This window comes from Capricornis sumatraensis, chromosome 9 (genome assembly GCF_032405125.1).
Source record: "Capricornis sumatraensis isolate serow.1 chromosome 9, serow.2, whole genome shotgun sequence".
Lineage (NCBI taxonomy): Eukaryota > Metazoa > Chordata > Mammalia > Artiodactyla > Bovidae > Capricornis > Capricornis sumatraensis.
The window spans coordinates 61,398,364-61,414,499 of record NC_091077.1 but is presented as its reverse complement, the minus strand read 5'-3'; the positions used below and the strand labels follow the sequence as shown (position 1 = coordinate 61,414,499).

The 16,136-nt window shown below is 47.1% G+C and overlaps 1 protein-coding gene across 2 annotated transcripts; it reads left to right on the top strand.

The window, feature by feature from the left end:
• The first annotated feature begins 11,783 nt into the window (after positions 1-11,783).
• On the top strand, positions 11,784-15,588 carry RPS14 (ribosomal protein S14). Of its 2 annotated transcripts, none has more exons than XM_068979895.1 (5): positions 11,784-11,872; positions 12,683-12,833; positions 13,325-13,486; positions 14,463-14,539; positions 15,471-15,588. In XM_068979895.1, the coding sequence occupies exons 2-5, from the start codon at positions 12,685-12,687 to the stop codon at positions 15,536-15,538; spliced, it is 456 nt and encodes a 151-aa protein (XP_068835996.1). In that variant the 5' UTR covers positions 11,784-11,872; positions 12,683-12,684; the 3' UTR covers positions 15,539-15,588. The 2 variants fall into 2 exon arrangements, with proteins under 2 accessions (XP_068835996.1, XP_068835997.1); XM_068979896.1 differs by lacking the exon at positions 11,784-11,872 and adding an exon at positions 11,886-12,074.
• Positions 15,589-16,136: the final 548 nt, after the last annotated feature.

Here is a 16,136-nt window from a genome sequence, read left to right as displayed (position 1 = left end):
ATGCAAGTCACCGGGGTCTGACTGTAGTGCGTTTTTGATGGAAGGGCTTGGTGGCACCGTTATTCATGGAACAACTGCAGTGCTGGGTCGCTGATCTCACACTGCCTCTCTCCTCCACCTGGCACCCAGGGCCTCCCTTGGCCCAGCACTCTAGTCCCTATGGGCCCTAGGCAGTCCCTCAGCGGCATCCCCTCCCCCCCGCCCGCCTCCAGTCAACAGAACTCCTGCAGCAGAACCTGCTCTCCTCTGAGGACGCTGTGTTCCCCTGCAGGCCTCCCAGTGGCCTTTTCTTCCACAGCCCGGGGACAGGAGAAAAAAGGGAAGAGGGGAGGGAGAAACCACAGGCTGTTCTCCCTGCTCTTCATTGTCCTTTTCAAGCGTTCTCTGTCCCTCCTCCCTCAAGGACGCCCGTTTTGAATCCTGTCTCCGCACTGCAGCACCCAGGCCTCCACTTTGGCGCAGACGTCTTCCACCCTCTGGGCCACAGCCTCCCATCTCTGAGGGCTTGCCCCTGGCCGCGGTATCACTCTCAACTGGTTTGTTCCTGTTGTAGTTCCTGGTTACTCCGATATTCACAGGGATACTGCTCCCATCACCCCGGCCTCCAGTCCCTCGACCTGTCCCTGAGGATCTTGTCCCCTCCACCCCAATGTCAACCACTCACTACCAAGGTCTGAAACTCCGCCCCAAGCCGTTATCTTAATCTCATGCCCCCCGCACCCCCATCCTTGACCTTCATCGCAAAGTACCAGCTGGTGCCTGGCCTTCAGCCCTCCCTCGCCCCGGTGGGCCCTCAGACCTATCATCCCCACCATCGTTCTGCTGTCCCTCACCCCGATGCGCTCTCTACTCCAGTCACCCCAGTTTTAGCACCTGCTCAGTGGCAATCACGTTCTGATACATTCACCTTCCAATCCCCCGTTCCTCTCTCAAGTTGTCTTCTCTTGGCAAAACTGCAACCCCAGTGAAATCCAACCTTCTGCTGACCCTGTGCCTATATCCATGCAGCTGAACATGGCTGAGAAAACGTTGAGTGGACCCTTAGCACAGCCCGGAATCACCCTCTCTTCCCTCTAGCTCTTGGTGAAGTTTCAAACCTTCTCTCACCTCCAAACTTCAATATTCGCCCACCCCCAGCCTCACAGCTGTTCTCACCCCACTTCCCTGACTAGAACGTTCTCAAGCTCCACTCCCACGCGCTCACCCTCCAGCCCCGCCCTTCTCCCCATTTGCACAGATCGGCTATCCACACTCCTCTCTAAAGCTGCTACCTCCATCTGTGCACTAGAGTCGGTCACCTCTTCCTACTCAGGGACACAGCTCCATCAGCTTTTTCCACTTTCTACTAGACCATTCCCACTGGCATCCAAATATCTGTTACTGATATTTTCCTGTTTTATTAAAGTAGGAAGAAGAAAAAGAACCTCTTGATCCTGCCTGTTCATCCTGCCCTTCGGCACACCTTCGCAGTAAAGCTTAAGCACCGTCTGTACCTCCGTCTCTTTCTTTCTTCAGTCGACTCCATTCAAGCTTTTGCACTCCCCTCCCGTGCCCCTGCCACACACACCCTGACCTCTCGCCAAGGTCCCCAGTGGCCTCCGAGCTGCTACACCAGTGGTCACTCTCAGTCCACGTTTCCCTCGACCTCTCTTCACATGGACACAGCCCCCGCTCCCTCCTCCTGGCCTCCCTTCCTGCTCCCGGCTTCCTGGGCATCCCCTGGCTGGGTTTTCCTCCCATCTCACTGCTCCCTGCTGCTTCTTCCTTGGCTGTCTCTTTCCCTCATCCCCACGCTTTGAAGCTCTGTTCCTGGCTCTCTTCTCTATCTACACTCAGCTCCTGAGTGGTCATAAGCAGTCTCAAAATTTCAAATTTCATCAGGATGCAGGAGACTCCCAAATGTACACCTCCAGCTGAAAGCTTTGCCTCAATTCCAGACTCATCTACCCCCAAAACTTTCTTGACATCTCCACTTAAGATATGTAACAAACATCTCAAACTCAGGCCTAAGACTGAACACCTAATCTTCCTCCCAGAATTTACTCCCCCCTCAGCCTTCCCGGGACTTCCCAGGTGGCGCAGTGGTAAAGAATCCACCTGCCAACGCAGGAGATGCAAGAGGTGTGGATTTCATCCCTGGGTCAGGAAGATCCGCTGGAGAAGGATCCAGTGTTCTTGCCTGGAAAATCCCATGGACGGAGGAGTCTGGCGGGCTACACTCTACGGGGTCACAGAGAGTCGGACACTACTGAGCCACGGAGCTTGTGTGCATGCAGCCTCTCTATCGCAGCCAAGGGCGACTGTCCTTCCAGTTCCTCCAGCCTTAAATGCCGGAGGCAGCTTTGCCAGCCCTTTCTCTCACAGCCGGGGTTTCATCTACCAGGGAATCCTGTTGGATTTCCTTTCAAAATATAACCAAATTTTGAGTACTTCCTTCTATCTCAACTAATGCCACCTTGGTCTCACCGACCAATCATCTTTCATCTCTTCACCGCGACCCCTGCTCCCACTGTAGCCCCTCACACCACCCCCACTGGGAGACTAGCCTCCACAGAGCATCCGTGCTGATCCTATTACACCTGAGTCACACTCCGTCACTTCTCTGCCCCAAACCCTCCAATGCTTTTACTCAGAGCAAAAGCCAAAATCCTTACAATGACCTAAAGGCCTATACAATCTGCCCTTGGCACACATTCTCTTTTCTTTCTCTAAATTTTTTTTTTTGGCTGTGCTGGGTCTTCGTAGCTGTGCAAGGGATTTCTCTAGTTGTGGTGAGTGAGGGGTTACTCTTCGTTGAGGTGTGGGGGCTGCTCACTGAGTGACTTCTCTTGTTGCAAGAGCACGGGTTCCAGGCGCGGGGGCTTCTGTAGTTGCAGCGTGCGGACTTACTAGTTGTGGCGCGTGGGTTTTGTCACCCCATGGCATGTGAAATCTTCCCGGACCAGGGGACCAATGTCCCCTGCATCGGCAGGCGGATTCTTACCTACTGGACCACCTGGGATGTCCCTCCACCATTTTTTTCCTCATCATTACATTGTTACATCTCCACATCCCCTCACTCACTCACTCCAAATCCAGCCACGCTGGCCCTGCTCGTCCTTCAATATGTCACTGAGGCTTCTACCTCTGGGCCTTTGTACACGCTCTTCCCTCTGCCAGTAATGGTCTTCCCTTAGTTCACTGACGATAAAGGGAAGGCTTGCCCCCTGTCCTCCTTCATGCCTCTGCTCAAATCTCTCAACGAGGTTACTCTGCTCTCTCATTTAAAAAAAAATATTTTAAAAATTAATTTACTTATTCAGCTGTGCCAGGTCTTAGTCACAGCATGTGGGATCTAGTTCCCTGACCAGGGATTGAACCCAGGGCCCCTGCGTTGGGAGCCTGGAATATTTAGCCACTGGACCACCTGGGAAGTCAGTGCCTCTCTATTTAATTCTGCAAATGCCCCATCCCCTTTCCTACCTGTCCCCGCCCCCTTTTCTCAGACACCTCGCCACACTTTCCCTTGCTGGACTTCTTTTTTCATAGTGCTGGTTATCTTCTAACACAACAGAAAATCACCTTAAATAGTGTGTCTGCCTTTCCTGCCAGAAGGTGAACTCCAAGATAGAATGGATCATTATCTAGAGCAGGACCAGATACATACTAGGTGATCAATAAGCATTCATCGAAGGCATGAATCATCAAGGGAGGTGCTGGCAGACACAGCCCCTGTGCTCACAGTATTGATGGCACGTGGGGTGGGCTGGGATGGGGAAAACAGACACAGCAGAAGGGAGGTGAGAGCCCGCAGACGGTGGCTCCGGCCATTCCTCCAGCCTGACCTCCCGTCCCTCCGCCCTCACACACAACAGCCCAGCTGGTTTTAATTCCTTCAACCCTCCAAACACCTTCCCAGCCCGGGACCTTTTCATACACTGGGGCCCATGCTCAGGCCGTTCTTCCTGCCTTCACTTAGGGAATTCCTGCACTGCCCTCAAGTCTTACCCTGGAGCCACTGTTGCTTTGTCTCAGAGCCTGGCACTAAGCCCCCTGTAAAAACATAAGTCTCAGTATACATTTCTTTAAAATTATCCCACTCCACAGATGACAAAGCTGAAGCCCAGAGAGGTTCCAGTTTTTGCCCAAGGACCCACAACCAATAACTCTCTGTTGAAATAATAAACATGTTGATTAGAAAATGACAGTGGAGGGCTTCCCTCGTGGCTCAGAGGTTAAAGCGTCTGACTGCAATGAGGGAGACCTGGGTTCGATCCCTGGGTCGGGAAGATCCCCTGGAGAAGGAAAAGGCAACCCACTCCAGTATCCTTTCCTGGAGAATCCCATGGACTGAGGAGCCTTGTGGGCTATACAGTCCACAGGGTTGCAAAGAGTTGGACACGACTGAGTGACTTCAAAAAAAAAAGAAAGAAAAAATGACAGTGGAATCTGAAAACAGTGACTTTGAAGACTTCTGGCACTTTCCTATGGAAAGATTTGTCCCGAGGTGACTGTGGGCTGCCTCCAGCCACAAGATGAAGCTGTGCTCCCTCCATCAAGCCTTCCCTCACTGAGGTTTAGAGATCTGTGTGTTCAGTACAACTCTTTTATTTGTCTATTTGGCTGCATCGTGTCTTAGTTGCAGCGTGCAGGATCTCGCGTCGCAGGGCACAAGCTTTCTAGTCGTGGCACAAAAGCTCAGTAGCTGTGCTGCGCAAGTGTAGTTGATCCCCAGCGTGTGGGATCTTAGTTGCCTGACCAGTGATCGAACCCATGTCCCCTGCATTATAAGGTAAATTCTTAGCCACTGGACCACCAGGGACATCCTTAAGACAACTCTATCCAAAGCAGAAACTTACTCCATAATGCTCCAGTCTCTGCTACCATACCTTCTCCACTGGGGAACTCAATACCACAGAACAAAATGGTTCTTTCTTTCCAAGAATAGAAACAGACAAATCACAACAGAGATGCAAATGTGCAAAACAATCCATAAAGACGTGTCTGACTTTATTAATTACAGAAGAAATACAATACAGTAAGGAGGTAGATTTAGAGTCTCAGTTTAACAGAAGTGAAAATTGATAACTTTCTGGAGGGCAGTTTAGCTACAAATATCAAAACTTAAAGTACATATTGCCTTTGACTGCTGGCAATTTACCCCAACGAAAGAATATCACAACTGTGTTTGTGACACTTCTGTTTATATTTCAAAATTCTGGAAATAAATGTCCTACAATACAGAACTGGTTAGATAAACAGTGAGACAGCTATAGAGAGGAATACCATATAGTAGTAAAAAAAAAATAATGCAATACAGGGATTCCTGAAAGTGAAAGTCGCTCAGTCGTATCCGACTCTTTGCGACCTCATTAACTATACAGTCCATGGAATTCTCCAGGCCAGAATACTGGAGTGGATAGCCTTTCCCTTCTCCAGGAGATCTTCCCAAGGTCTCCCTCATTGCAGGTGGATTCTTTACCAGCTGAGCCACGAGGGAAGCCCAAGAATACTGGAGTGGGAAACCTATCCCTTCTCCAGGGGATCTTCCTGACCCAGGAATCAAACCAGGGTCTCCTGCATTGCAGGGCGATTCTTTACCAACTGAGCTACAGAGAAGACCTGCAGCAATTCCTGGTTGCTTGCAAAGAAGAGAACTGGGTTTCTGAGGACAGGAGAGGAGTAGGGTTTCTTTTTTAAGCAACGGGAGAAGAGTTTAATATTCAAATTAGGTATAAAGTTGTAGCAGCATGAATGCAGGGAAACCACAGGCCCCTGGGACGTTAACAGCAGATAATGTCACCTCCCGAGAATGGAGGGAGTATCTCTAGACCTGAAGACAGAGAAGGGGCATCCCACAGAAGCCCAAGTCACGGGACCCAGACAGCTTGCTGACAGAGACCAGGGACATAAGTCTGCCCTCTGCATCTCCCTTCCAGTCTCTTCTGAGTTCTAACCAGAACCAGAGGGCAGGGACATAGTCTGAGGTTTTCAGGACAACTTAGCACCCCGGGCCCTAGGACAGAGTGGAGAGGGCAATGCCAGGGGAAGAGCTCTGGTATGTTTAATTTTTAAATTTGTGTGAATGCACTTAATATTCAAAATAATAAATGAAATATTAAATACCTGTGAAAAAATGTTGTAGATCTCTATTAGTTGTTTTGGGAGGATGTCCACAATGTTGAGTGAGAAAAAAAAGTCACCACGTGGCATACAGAACACAATTTCATTTACATAAGACTGAATATTATAGGTATACATACAAGTAAACAAAATTATTTCTGTAATGATGCTCCAATCTGATAATAGTGGTATCTCGAGAAGAAAGAATTTAGAGATGATTTTTACTTTTTGCTATTTATTTTCTGTAGTGTGAGGATTGTTTATAATGAGCATACTTTTTTAATACCATCGGGGGAAAATGTTGTAAAGTTATTTTCTTTTAAAAAAGAAGTGCCTTCATACACACTACTATATATAAAATAGATAACTAATAAGGACCTACTGTCTGGCACGGTGGAGTCTACTCAATACTCTGCAATGGGCTCTATGGGAAAAGAATCTAAAAAAGAGTGGATATCTGTATTTGTGTAACAGATTCAGTTTGCTGTACACTGAAGCTAACACAACATTGTGTTAATCAATTATACCCCAATTAAAAAATTAAAAAATGTGCCTCTTCTGTATGCTTTGGATTGGCCAAAACATTTGTTCAGGTTTTTCCACATCTTACTGAAAAACCTGAACTAATGTTTTGGCCAACCTGTGTGCAGAGATGGTGTTTGGAAAGAACACACACCAAGGTATTAATAGTGGTGGGTAAGACTCGTTTCTTTTTTCTTCTTGTTCTCCACTCTGAATATTTCTATTCTATGGGTTTTCTTTAATTAATTACTTTTCATAAAGGGGAAAGAGGGCATTACATTTTTAAAAAGACGTTCTTCCCTGGGTTTTCCTCCAGTGGCTGAGAGTACAACTGCCAATACGGGGGATACGGGTTTGATCCCTGGTGCAGGAAGACCCCACATGCAGCAGAGCAACTGAGCCGGTATACCGCCACTCCTGAAGGCCGAGCACCCTAGGGCCTGCACTCCTCAGGAAGAGAAGCCACCGCAATGAGAAGCCCGCACACCAAAACTACAGAGCAGCCCCCCGCTCACTGCAACTAGAGAAAGCCCACGTGCAGCGACGGAAACCTAGTGCAGCCAAAAACAAATAGATGAATTTTAAAAAAGCTCTTCCTGAAATCAAGCCCAAGTTGTTCAATGGCATCAATTACAGTACACAAAGAGCTACATGCTATGTTACATAATTGCTCATTTTGTTAAAAAATTATATATATATATTTCACTATGTAGGCTTTATATGTACATGTATGTATTGATATATTAATATACACACACCTCTGCATACACACACACACACACACACACACACATACACACACAGAGCACAACACATGACCTACTTTTTGTCCCTTCTTCATGTCTATACATTCCAATCCTTCAAGGTCCTTCAATCCTGTTATTAGAGGGATATATGGAAGTAGTTATTAAACACAGACTTTGAAGTCAGAATTCCAAATTGCCCACAACTGTGTAATTTCAGTTAAAATTGCTTTCTTTAAATGTAAGGCTGGACACTATAAGCTCTTAGAGGAAAACACAGGCAGAACACTGACATAAATCACAGCAATACTTTTTGGATCTGTCTCCTAGAATAATGAAAATAAAAACAAAAATTAAAAAATGGCAACTCCTTAAATTCAGTCTTCTGCATAGCAAAAGAAACCATTCACAAAATGAAGACAGCTGACACAATGGGAGAAAACACTTACAAATGAAGTAATCAACAAGGAATTGTGTCAAAAAACACACAACCCAATCAAAAAATGGGCAGAAGATCTAAATAGACATTTCCCCAAAGAAGCCATATAGAAGGCCAAAAAGCACATAAAAAGATGCTCAACATCACTAATTATCAGAGAAATGCAAATTGATTATCAGAGAAATGCAAATCAGTGATAATGACGTATCACTTCACACTGGTCAGAATGGCCATCATCAAAAAGTCTGCAAACAATAAATGCTGGAGAGGGTGTGGAGAAAAGGGAACCCTCCTACACTGCTGGTGGTAACATAAATTGGTACAGCCACTATGGAGAACAGTATGGAGGTTCATGAAAAAACTAAAACCAGAGCTATCATATGACCCAGCAGTTCCACTCCTATGCATGTATCTGGAGAAAGCTAGAATTCAAAAGGATGCATGCAGCTCAGTGTTCACTGCAGCACTGTTTACAACAGCCAAGATGCGGAAGCCTCTTAAACATCCATTGACAGGGGAATGAATAAAGAAGTGGTAGGGCTTCCCTGGAGGCTCAGCGGTAAAGAATCCGCCTGCCAATGCAGGAGACACTGATAGGATCCCTGATTCGGCAAGAGCCCATGTGCCGCGAAGCAACTAAGCCCATGTGCCACGACTATTTCGCCTGCGCTCCAGAGCCCAGGAGCTGCGTCTACTGAGGCTCATGCGCCCTAGAGCCTACATGCCACAGCAAGAGAAGCCACCACAGTGAGAAACCCGAGCACCAAAGCTAGAGAGTAGCCCCCGCTCAACACAACTAGAGAAAAGCCTGCACCGCCACAAAGACCCAGCACAGCCACAAATACACACGTAAAAATTATTTTAAAATGATAATCTTAAGAAAAAGTGGTAAATAAATACAATGGAGTATTACCCAACCATGAAAAATAATGAAATAATGCCATCTGCATGGATTGCGTGGATGACCTTAAAATCATCATACTAAGTGAACCGTGAATTTCCAGACGTTCAAGCTGGTTTTAGAAAAGGCAGAGGAACCAGAGATCAAATTGCCAACATCCGCTGGATCATGGAAAAAGCAAGAGAGTTCCAGAAAAACATATATTTCTGCTTTATTGACTATGCCAAAGCCTCTGACTGTGTGGATCACAATAAACTGTGGAAAATTCTGAAAGAGATGGGAATACCAGACCACCTCATCTGTCTCTTGAGAAACCTGTATGCAGGTCAGGAAGCAACAGTTAGAACTGGATATGGAACAACAGACTGGTTCCAAATAGGAAAAGGAGTATGTCAAGGCTATATATTGTCACCCTGCTTATTTAACTTATATGCAAAGTATATCACAAGAAAAGCTGGGCTGGAGGAAGCACAAGCTGGAATCAAGATTTCTGGGAGAAATATCAATAATTTCAGATATGCAGATGACATTACCCTTATGGAACAAAGTGAAGAAGAACTAAAGGGCCTCTTGATGAAAGTGAAAGAGGAGAGTGAAAAAGTTGGCTTAAAGCTCAACATTCAGAAAACTAAGATCATGGCATCTGGTCCCATCACTTCATGGGAAATAGATGGGGAAACAGTGGAAACAGTAGCTGACTTTAATTTTCTGGGTTCCAAAATCACTGCAGATGGTGACTACAGCCATGAAATTAAAAGACGCTTACTCCTTGGAAGGAAAGTTATGACCAACTTAGACAGCATATTCAAAAGCAGAGACATTACTTTGCCAACAAAGGTCCATCTAGTCAAGGCTATGGTTTTTCCATTGGTCATGTATGGATATGAGAGTTGGATCATAAAGAAGGCTGAGCACCAAAGAATTGATGCTTTTGAACTGTGGTGTTGGAGAAGACTCTTGAGAGTCCCTTAGACTGCAAGGAGACCCAACCAGTCCATCCTAAAGGAGATCAGTCCTGGGTGTTCATTGGAGGGACTGATGCTGAAGCTGAAATTTCAATACTTTGGCCACCTGATGCAAAGAGCTGACTCATTGGAAAAGACCCTGATGCTGGGAAAGATTGAGGGCAGGAGGAGAAGAGGATGACAGAGGATGAGATGGTTGGATGGCATCACCAACTCAATAGACATGGGTTTGGGTGGACTCCAGGAGATGGTGATGGACAGGGAGGCCTGGCATGTTGCGGTTCATGGGGTCGCAAAGAGTTGGACATGACTGATAACTGAACTGAAGTAAATCAAAGACAAATATCATATGATATTATTCATATGTGGAATCTAATTTTTTTAAGGTGCTAAGACTCCTTTTATTTAAAAACATTTATTTATTTGGCTGTGTCAGGTCTTAGTAGCAGTATGCAGGCTCTTCATTGGGTCATGGGCCACACGGGCTCTCCAGTTGTGGGAAGCTCTGGAGTTGTGGCATTCAGACTATTTCTCTGCAGCATGTGGAATCTTAGTTCCCCCACAAGGGATGGAACTTGAATCCCCTGCATTGAAAGGCAGATTCTTAACCAATGAACCACTGGGGAAAGTTCCTAATTTTTTCAAAGAAATGATACAAATGAACTTATTTACAAAACAGAAACAGACTTACAGATATTAAAAACAAACTTATAGGGACTTCCTGGTGGCGCAGTGGATAGGAATCCACCTGCTTGTTAAAGCAGGGGATGCAGGTTCCATCCCTGATCCAGGAAGATTCCACATTCCTAGAGGCAACTAAGCCAGTGCACCACAGCTACTGAGCCCCAGTTCTAGGGCCTGTGCTCCTCAAGAAGAGCAACCACTGCAATGAGAAGCCCACACTCTGCAGGGAACTGCGGCCCCCACTTTCAGAAACTAGAGATAGCCCTCATACAACAAGGAAGACCCAGTGTGGCCAAAAATAAGTAATAAATAAGTAAGATTATTTTTAAAAAACAAACTTATGGTCACCAAAGGGAAAACGTGGTTGGGGGTGGGGGGTAGATAAGTGAGGCTTGCGATTAAGGTACACACAATAATACATAGGAGGACGGCATAGCAACCCACTCAAGTAATCTTGAGGGGAAAATCACATGGACAGAGAAGCCTGGTGAGCTACGAGCAGTGGGGCTGAAAAAGAGTTGGACACCACTGAACTGACAGAGCTTGCAGGCCCTACTATATATAAGTAAAAAACAAACAATGACCTACTGAATAGAAAAGGGAACTCTACTAAGTATTCTGATAACCGATATGAGGAAAAGAATTTGGAAAAGAATGAATATATGTATAACTGAATGACTTTGCTGGACACCTGAAACTAACACAACACTGTAAATAAACTATATCCCCCCAAACCCCAAAATCTATACTCCAATAAAATGTTTTTAAAAATCTCTTTCTTTAAAAGAAAAGTCAAACAGTATCTATTTAATAGTATCTATCTGTTAACGTGGTGACGATCAAATGAAGCAATGCGTATGAATATAGGCTGGTATAAAATAACAAATATTGAATAATTTATTCTTATTTTGCCAAGTACTCAGTAGTTAAAAGGCCTTCCCTGGTGGCTCAGACTGTAAAGAATCTGCCTGCAATGCAGGAGACAGGGGTTCGAACCCTGGATCAGGAAGATCCCCTGGAGAAGAGAATGGTAGGCAACTCACTCCAGTATCCGTGCCTGGAGGAGAGAATGGACAGAGAAACCTGGAGTCGAAGGGATTGCAGAGTCAGAGACGACAGACAAATACTGTTGTCATTTACCTCCGCACCGCGAGGGGAGCTGCCGCCCTCAGGCTAAGCAGGCTCCGGGCTCAGGGTGGTGGAAGTTCGTCTAGCCGCGGTCACCGCCATCTTAGAACGCAGACCTTCCACACCCACGGGGTGTGGCTGCTTCTTTCAGTCTTAGAAGCAGACCGCTCGTCAAGATACCCAGGCCCTTACCTCCTTAGGCGCTCCCTTCAGTAAGCCGTGTTCTCCAGGCGTTTTAATCTCCTTAGAAACGCTAAAATCGGCGTCTTCCGGGAGCTGTCCTCGCCCCGTGACCTCAGACGTGCACTTCCGGGACAAGAGCGTGACCCGTCGCCCCGCCCTCTTCCACCCTCTCTTTCCGGTGGCGAAGTCTGGGGAAGACGCGCAGGTAGGAACCCTGGACAAGGAAAATCGGCTGGCATCCTGCAGCACGGGGGCTCATCGGGGCCAAGGGCTTGGGGCTGAGGTCTTTCTGCGGGAAACAAACCTCGTGCCGGGCGAGAGGAGCACGGCGGGCTGACCCAGACTCTGTTTCGCGCCCTGTCTCGGGAGGCGGCCGCCTTAGTTTAGGAAAAAGCTGTTAAGTGTGGGTGAGTTCGGATCTAGCCTTGAAGGCGTAGGCCCGGCGCCACGACCACCACTACCTTAACCGGCAGCACACCGTGGTTGGGAAGGTTTGGGTAATAAGTTGGTCTAATGGAGTTCCCACCTTAACCAGTTTTTTCCTGGGCAGTCTCATCCCGGGCCTCTGATCTCTGGAGTTGTCGAATCTGGAAAGTAGGAATAATCGTCTCGTGAATCCCGTGGGGATGTAGTGAGGATTCAAGAAGGGAATGCAGAGGAAACGGCCTTTCCTTAGGTGCTTCCTAAGTCCGAGTGACTGCTAAGTCGGGCACATTGCAATTTCTGTGCAGGTCTCTCAGAGCCAGAAATTGAGGGTAGGGATTGCACATCGTTGTTTGCTGAACACCTATCACGCGCCTGCTGCCCCTGAAGCCAGAGATGAGGGGCACTCTGATCTTGGCAGGGTGGGTTGGGAGTCCCCTGGGAACCCTGATTTCTGCTCCCGCCGGCCTGGAGCGGGAGAGCCAGAGCTCTTCAGTGTCCTGCTCACCTTTCTCGGGGAGGAAGTACTCCCAGAGGTGTAAACATTTGGGGTTTTGTCCTTAACGTTGAAATTTGTTTTTTTCTCCTTAAGAGATGGCACCTCGCAAGGGGAAGGAAAAGAAGGAAGAACAGGTCATCAGCCTCGGCCCTCAGGTGGCTGAAGGAGAGAATGTATTTGGTGTGTGCCACATCTTTGCATCCTTCAACGACACTTTTGTGCATGTCACCGATCTTTCTGGCAAGTGAGTTACCCCCTTGGGGAGGCACAGGACCCAGTTAGCAAGGGCTGGGATTAGAAATGACCGGGGAACTGAGTAGCACTTTAAGGGGATCTCTGGAAATATTTTCATTAAAGATGTTCAGGTAAGGATAAGTGCTTGGTTGGTTAGTGCACAGATACTGTAATCTAGATGCTGGAGTTCTAAGAGAAAAGGAGGTACACTTTGTGCCTTTACAGCCTGGGGACTTCTTATGTCAAATCAGGAGGAATTACTCCTATTACTCGAGTAATAAGATTAAAGCTAAGAGTAAAATGTTGATGCAGTGTTAATCTGGGATCTGTGAACACCTTCACTGCTGATCCTAGGGCAGTCTTGTGGGATCAGGATGATGTTCAGATTGACCTTCATCCTCTGCCCTTCCTGGGCAGTACTGCTCTCTATCTTTAGGGTGTGATATGCACTCTGAATCCTTGATGGGTAAGAAAGAGAGGATCCTGTGCTTTTGTTCCCAGGGAAACCATCTGCCGTGTCACTGGTGGGATGAAGGTGAAGGCTGACCGAGACGAGTCCTCTCCATACGCTGCCATGTTGGCTGCCCAGGATGTAGCCCAGAGATGCAAGGAGCTGGGGATCACTGCCCTCCACATCAAACTCCGGGCCACAGGAGGGAATAGGTAAGGCTCGAGGGAGAAGAAGGTCCCTGAGCTTGGGCAAGGCATCATAGGTACCTATGTGATTAATATGGGCATACCTCAGAGATACTGTGGGTTTGGTTCCAGACACCACTGCAGTAAAACCAATATCTCAGTAAAAATGAGCAGCGCTGTTTTCTCAGTGTGTATAAAAGTTACGTTTACACTATACTGTAGCCTATTGTGTGTGCAGTAGCATCCTGTCTTTTTTTTAAAAATGCAGCATACCTTAATTTAAAAATACTTGATTGCTTTAAAGAAAATGTAACAGGGACTTTTTTTTAAAAGGCGTGATTTGTGAAGCACAATTACGTGAGGTGTGCCTGTATTTGGTTTCTGCACACACCCCTGCCCCAACTTACTGTGTTAATTGCGCATACACAGCATGTGAAGTGCTATGTTCTAAGTACTAGAAAAGAGTGATGGGGGAAAACAGGTATTGTTTCCATCCTCTGTGGCTCTCAGGCTGGCAGAGTCAGGCTTTTAAAAAAATAGAGAAGGGGAGCGTATGGTTCCTTTTTGCAGTAAATGTTGGGAAGCAGAAATGTGTCAGGGCCGGGTTGATAATAAAGTTTAAATGAAGACCTAATGTTGTGATATTAGGAATTGGTTCAGTGAAGGAAGGACAGAGGAGAGTATTACAGCCAGGGACAATGGTCTTGGAATGGAAATGAGCTTGGCAAATCTCTGGGCATGAAAACTTTTTAATAGTAACGGTTTGAGGTTGAGGTTGGTTTGTCTGTTAAAGATGGCCGCTATGTTGGGAAGAGACCAAATAGGAAGTTGTTAAGTGATCCATTGATTTTGGGAGGGTGGGAAAGGACAGATCACCAAAAAGACTTAGAATCACAGCATGTGACGAAAGGGAGCCCAAACTGTGGCCCTTGGTGCGGGGGAGGTATGCAGCAAATAATGACTTGGCCAAAGGCTTTTCTTAATTTCGGTATTCGTTTTCTAGGACCAAGACTCCTGGACCAGGGGCCCAGTCAGCGCTCAGAGCCCTCGCCCGCTCAGGGATGAAGATTGGGCGGATTGGTGAGTACCCCTCCTTGGCTGACGCTTAGTTTCCTTTCAAGTGTGACCCCAGAAAGCAGTGGATATAGGCCCTGGATATAGGGCCTATGCAGTGGATATAGGCCCTGGTCTGCTAACTCTTGGCAGTTAGATTTGTTAATGGGGTGTGCAAGAGGTGCCCAGTGATATAAACTCTCTACCTGAGCACTCACGCCACCTTGACCTGAATGAATGTCCTGCGTTGAAACAGCACCGTGTCATTTCTGTACTTCTGTGCCTGATGGTGGCTGGTGGAACTAATGGGAGATGAATTGTCCTTTCCAGTGTTTTCAAGGGAGTTGTGTTCAATATTTGGGGGGGCTGACTACTGTGTATTGGTAGAGCTGCCCAGTCATTGTGACAAAAATATGTGGAGGGGGCAGTGGCTCCCATGGTTGAGAATCACAGCAGTTCTCTTTACTTGCATAGTGTTTATACCCTTGTGTCTGTGATCTGACCATTTATAGCTCTTAGGAAGAAAATGTTAGCCCTTCTCTGCTATTTCTGTGGCAGTGTGTACTGATCCCTCGACCTGATGGTCCATCTCTCTAGAGGTTTTTTCCAAAACATTTTCACTCTTTTACCTAATTAAAATGGAGCTATTCTTCAGTTTGAGAGGACTTTTCCACTAGAGTCAGTAGGCTAGGTATCAGAGACCTGGATTTGCCACCTGCCTCTGACATCCTATTCAAGTTGCCTGCTCTGTCTGAGCCTCAGTTTCCCCTTCACGGAAGTTGAGTTCAGACTGCGTGAGGAGTTTTGAGGAGGCAGCTCCGCACCCGTCTGCTGCACACTGAGGACTTCTTGGGAAGCAGTAGGATCCACTGCTGATCTGCTTGACCACGGGCCTCGGGCAGCCTGCTCCCCGTCCCACCCAACTCCAGACAACGATGTGTTCTCTTCCTCCCCACAGAGGATGTCACCCCCATCCCCTCCGACAGCACCCGCAGGAAGGGGGGTCGCCGTGGTCGCCGTCTGTGAACAGGACTCCTCAAATTATTGCTTTCTGTTAATAAATTGCTTTGATGTAAGCTGTTTTTGACTCCAGTCGTCTCTCCTTTATGTAGGGGCCACTGGTTGGGGGTCATTGATTCCTTCTTCCTGTCTGTATTTAACCAGGGTATGGGGCTGTCTTGAGGTCACGGATGCATTGATAAACCAGCAGCCATTAATAGATAGATTAACTTCAGAGAATATGTATAACCTGTCAGAGAGGAACACGAGGTGTTGATCCAGCCCCTGCCCTGGGACAGGGAGAGCCTGTGTTCTCTGAACTGGTTTCCTGAGGAGGAGCTGAAGGAGAGGTGAAGCTATGGTGCTACGGTTGGGTCTTCGCAACACTACTGGTTGTGGCATTAGTTGCCTCAGTCATCTAAAGAGACCAAGGCCTTGGAGACCTTGTTTTGAAAGTGGAGATGGTGATTCCAAAAATGGACCAATTCTTAAAGAGCGGGAGTGGAGTGGAAACTGTTGAGCCCAGTGTAGCCTGAACAGAAGAGCCTTCCAGACAGCCATATATAAACACGTGTGGGTGGGTACTCGCCCCCCACACCTTCTGTGCAAAAACGGGAGTACACTG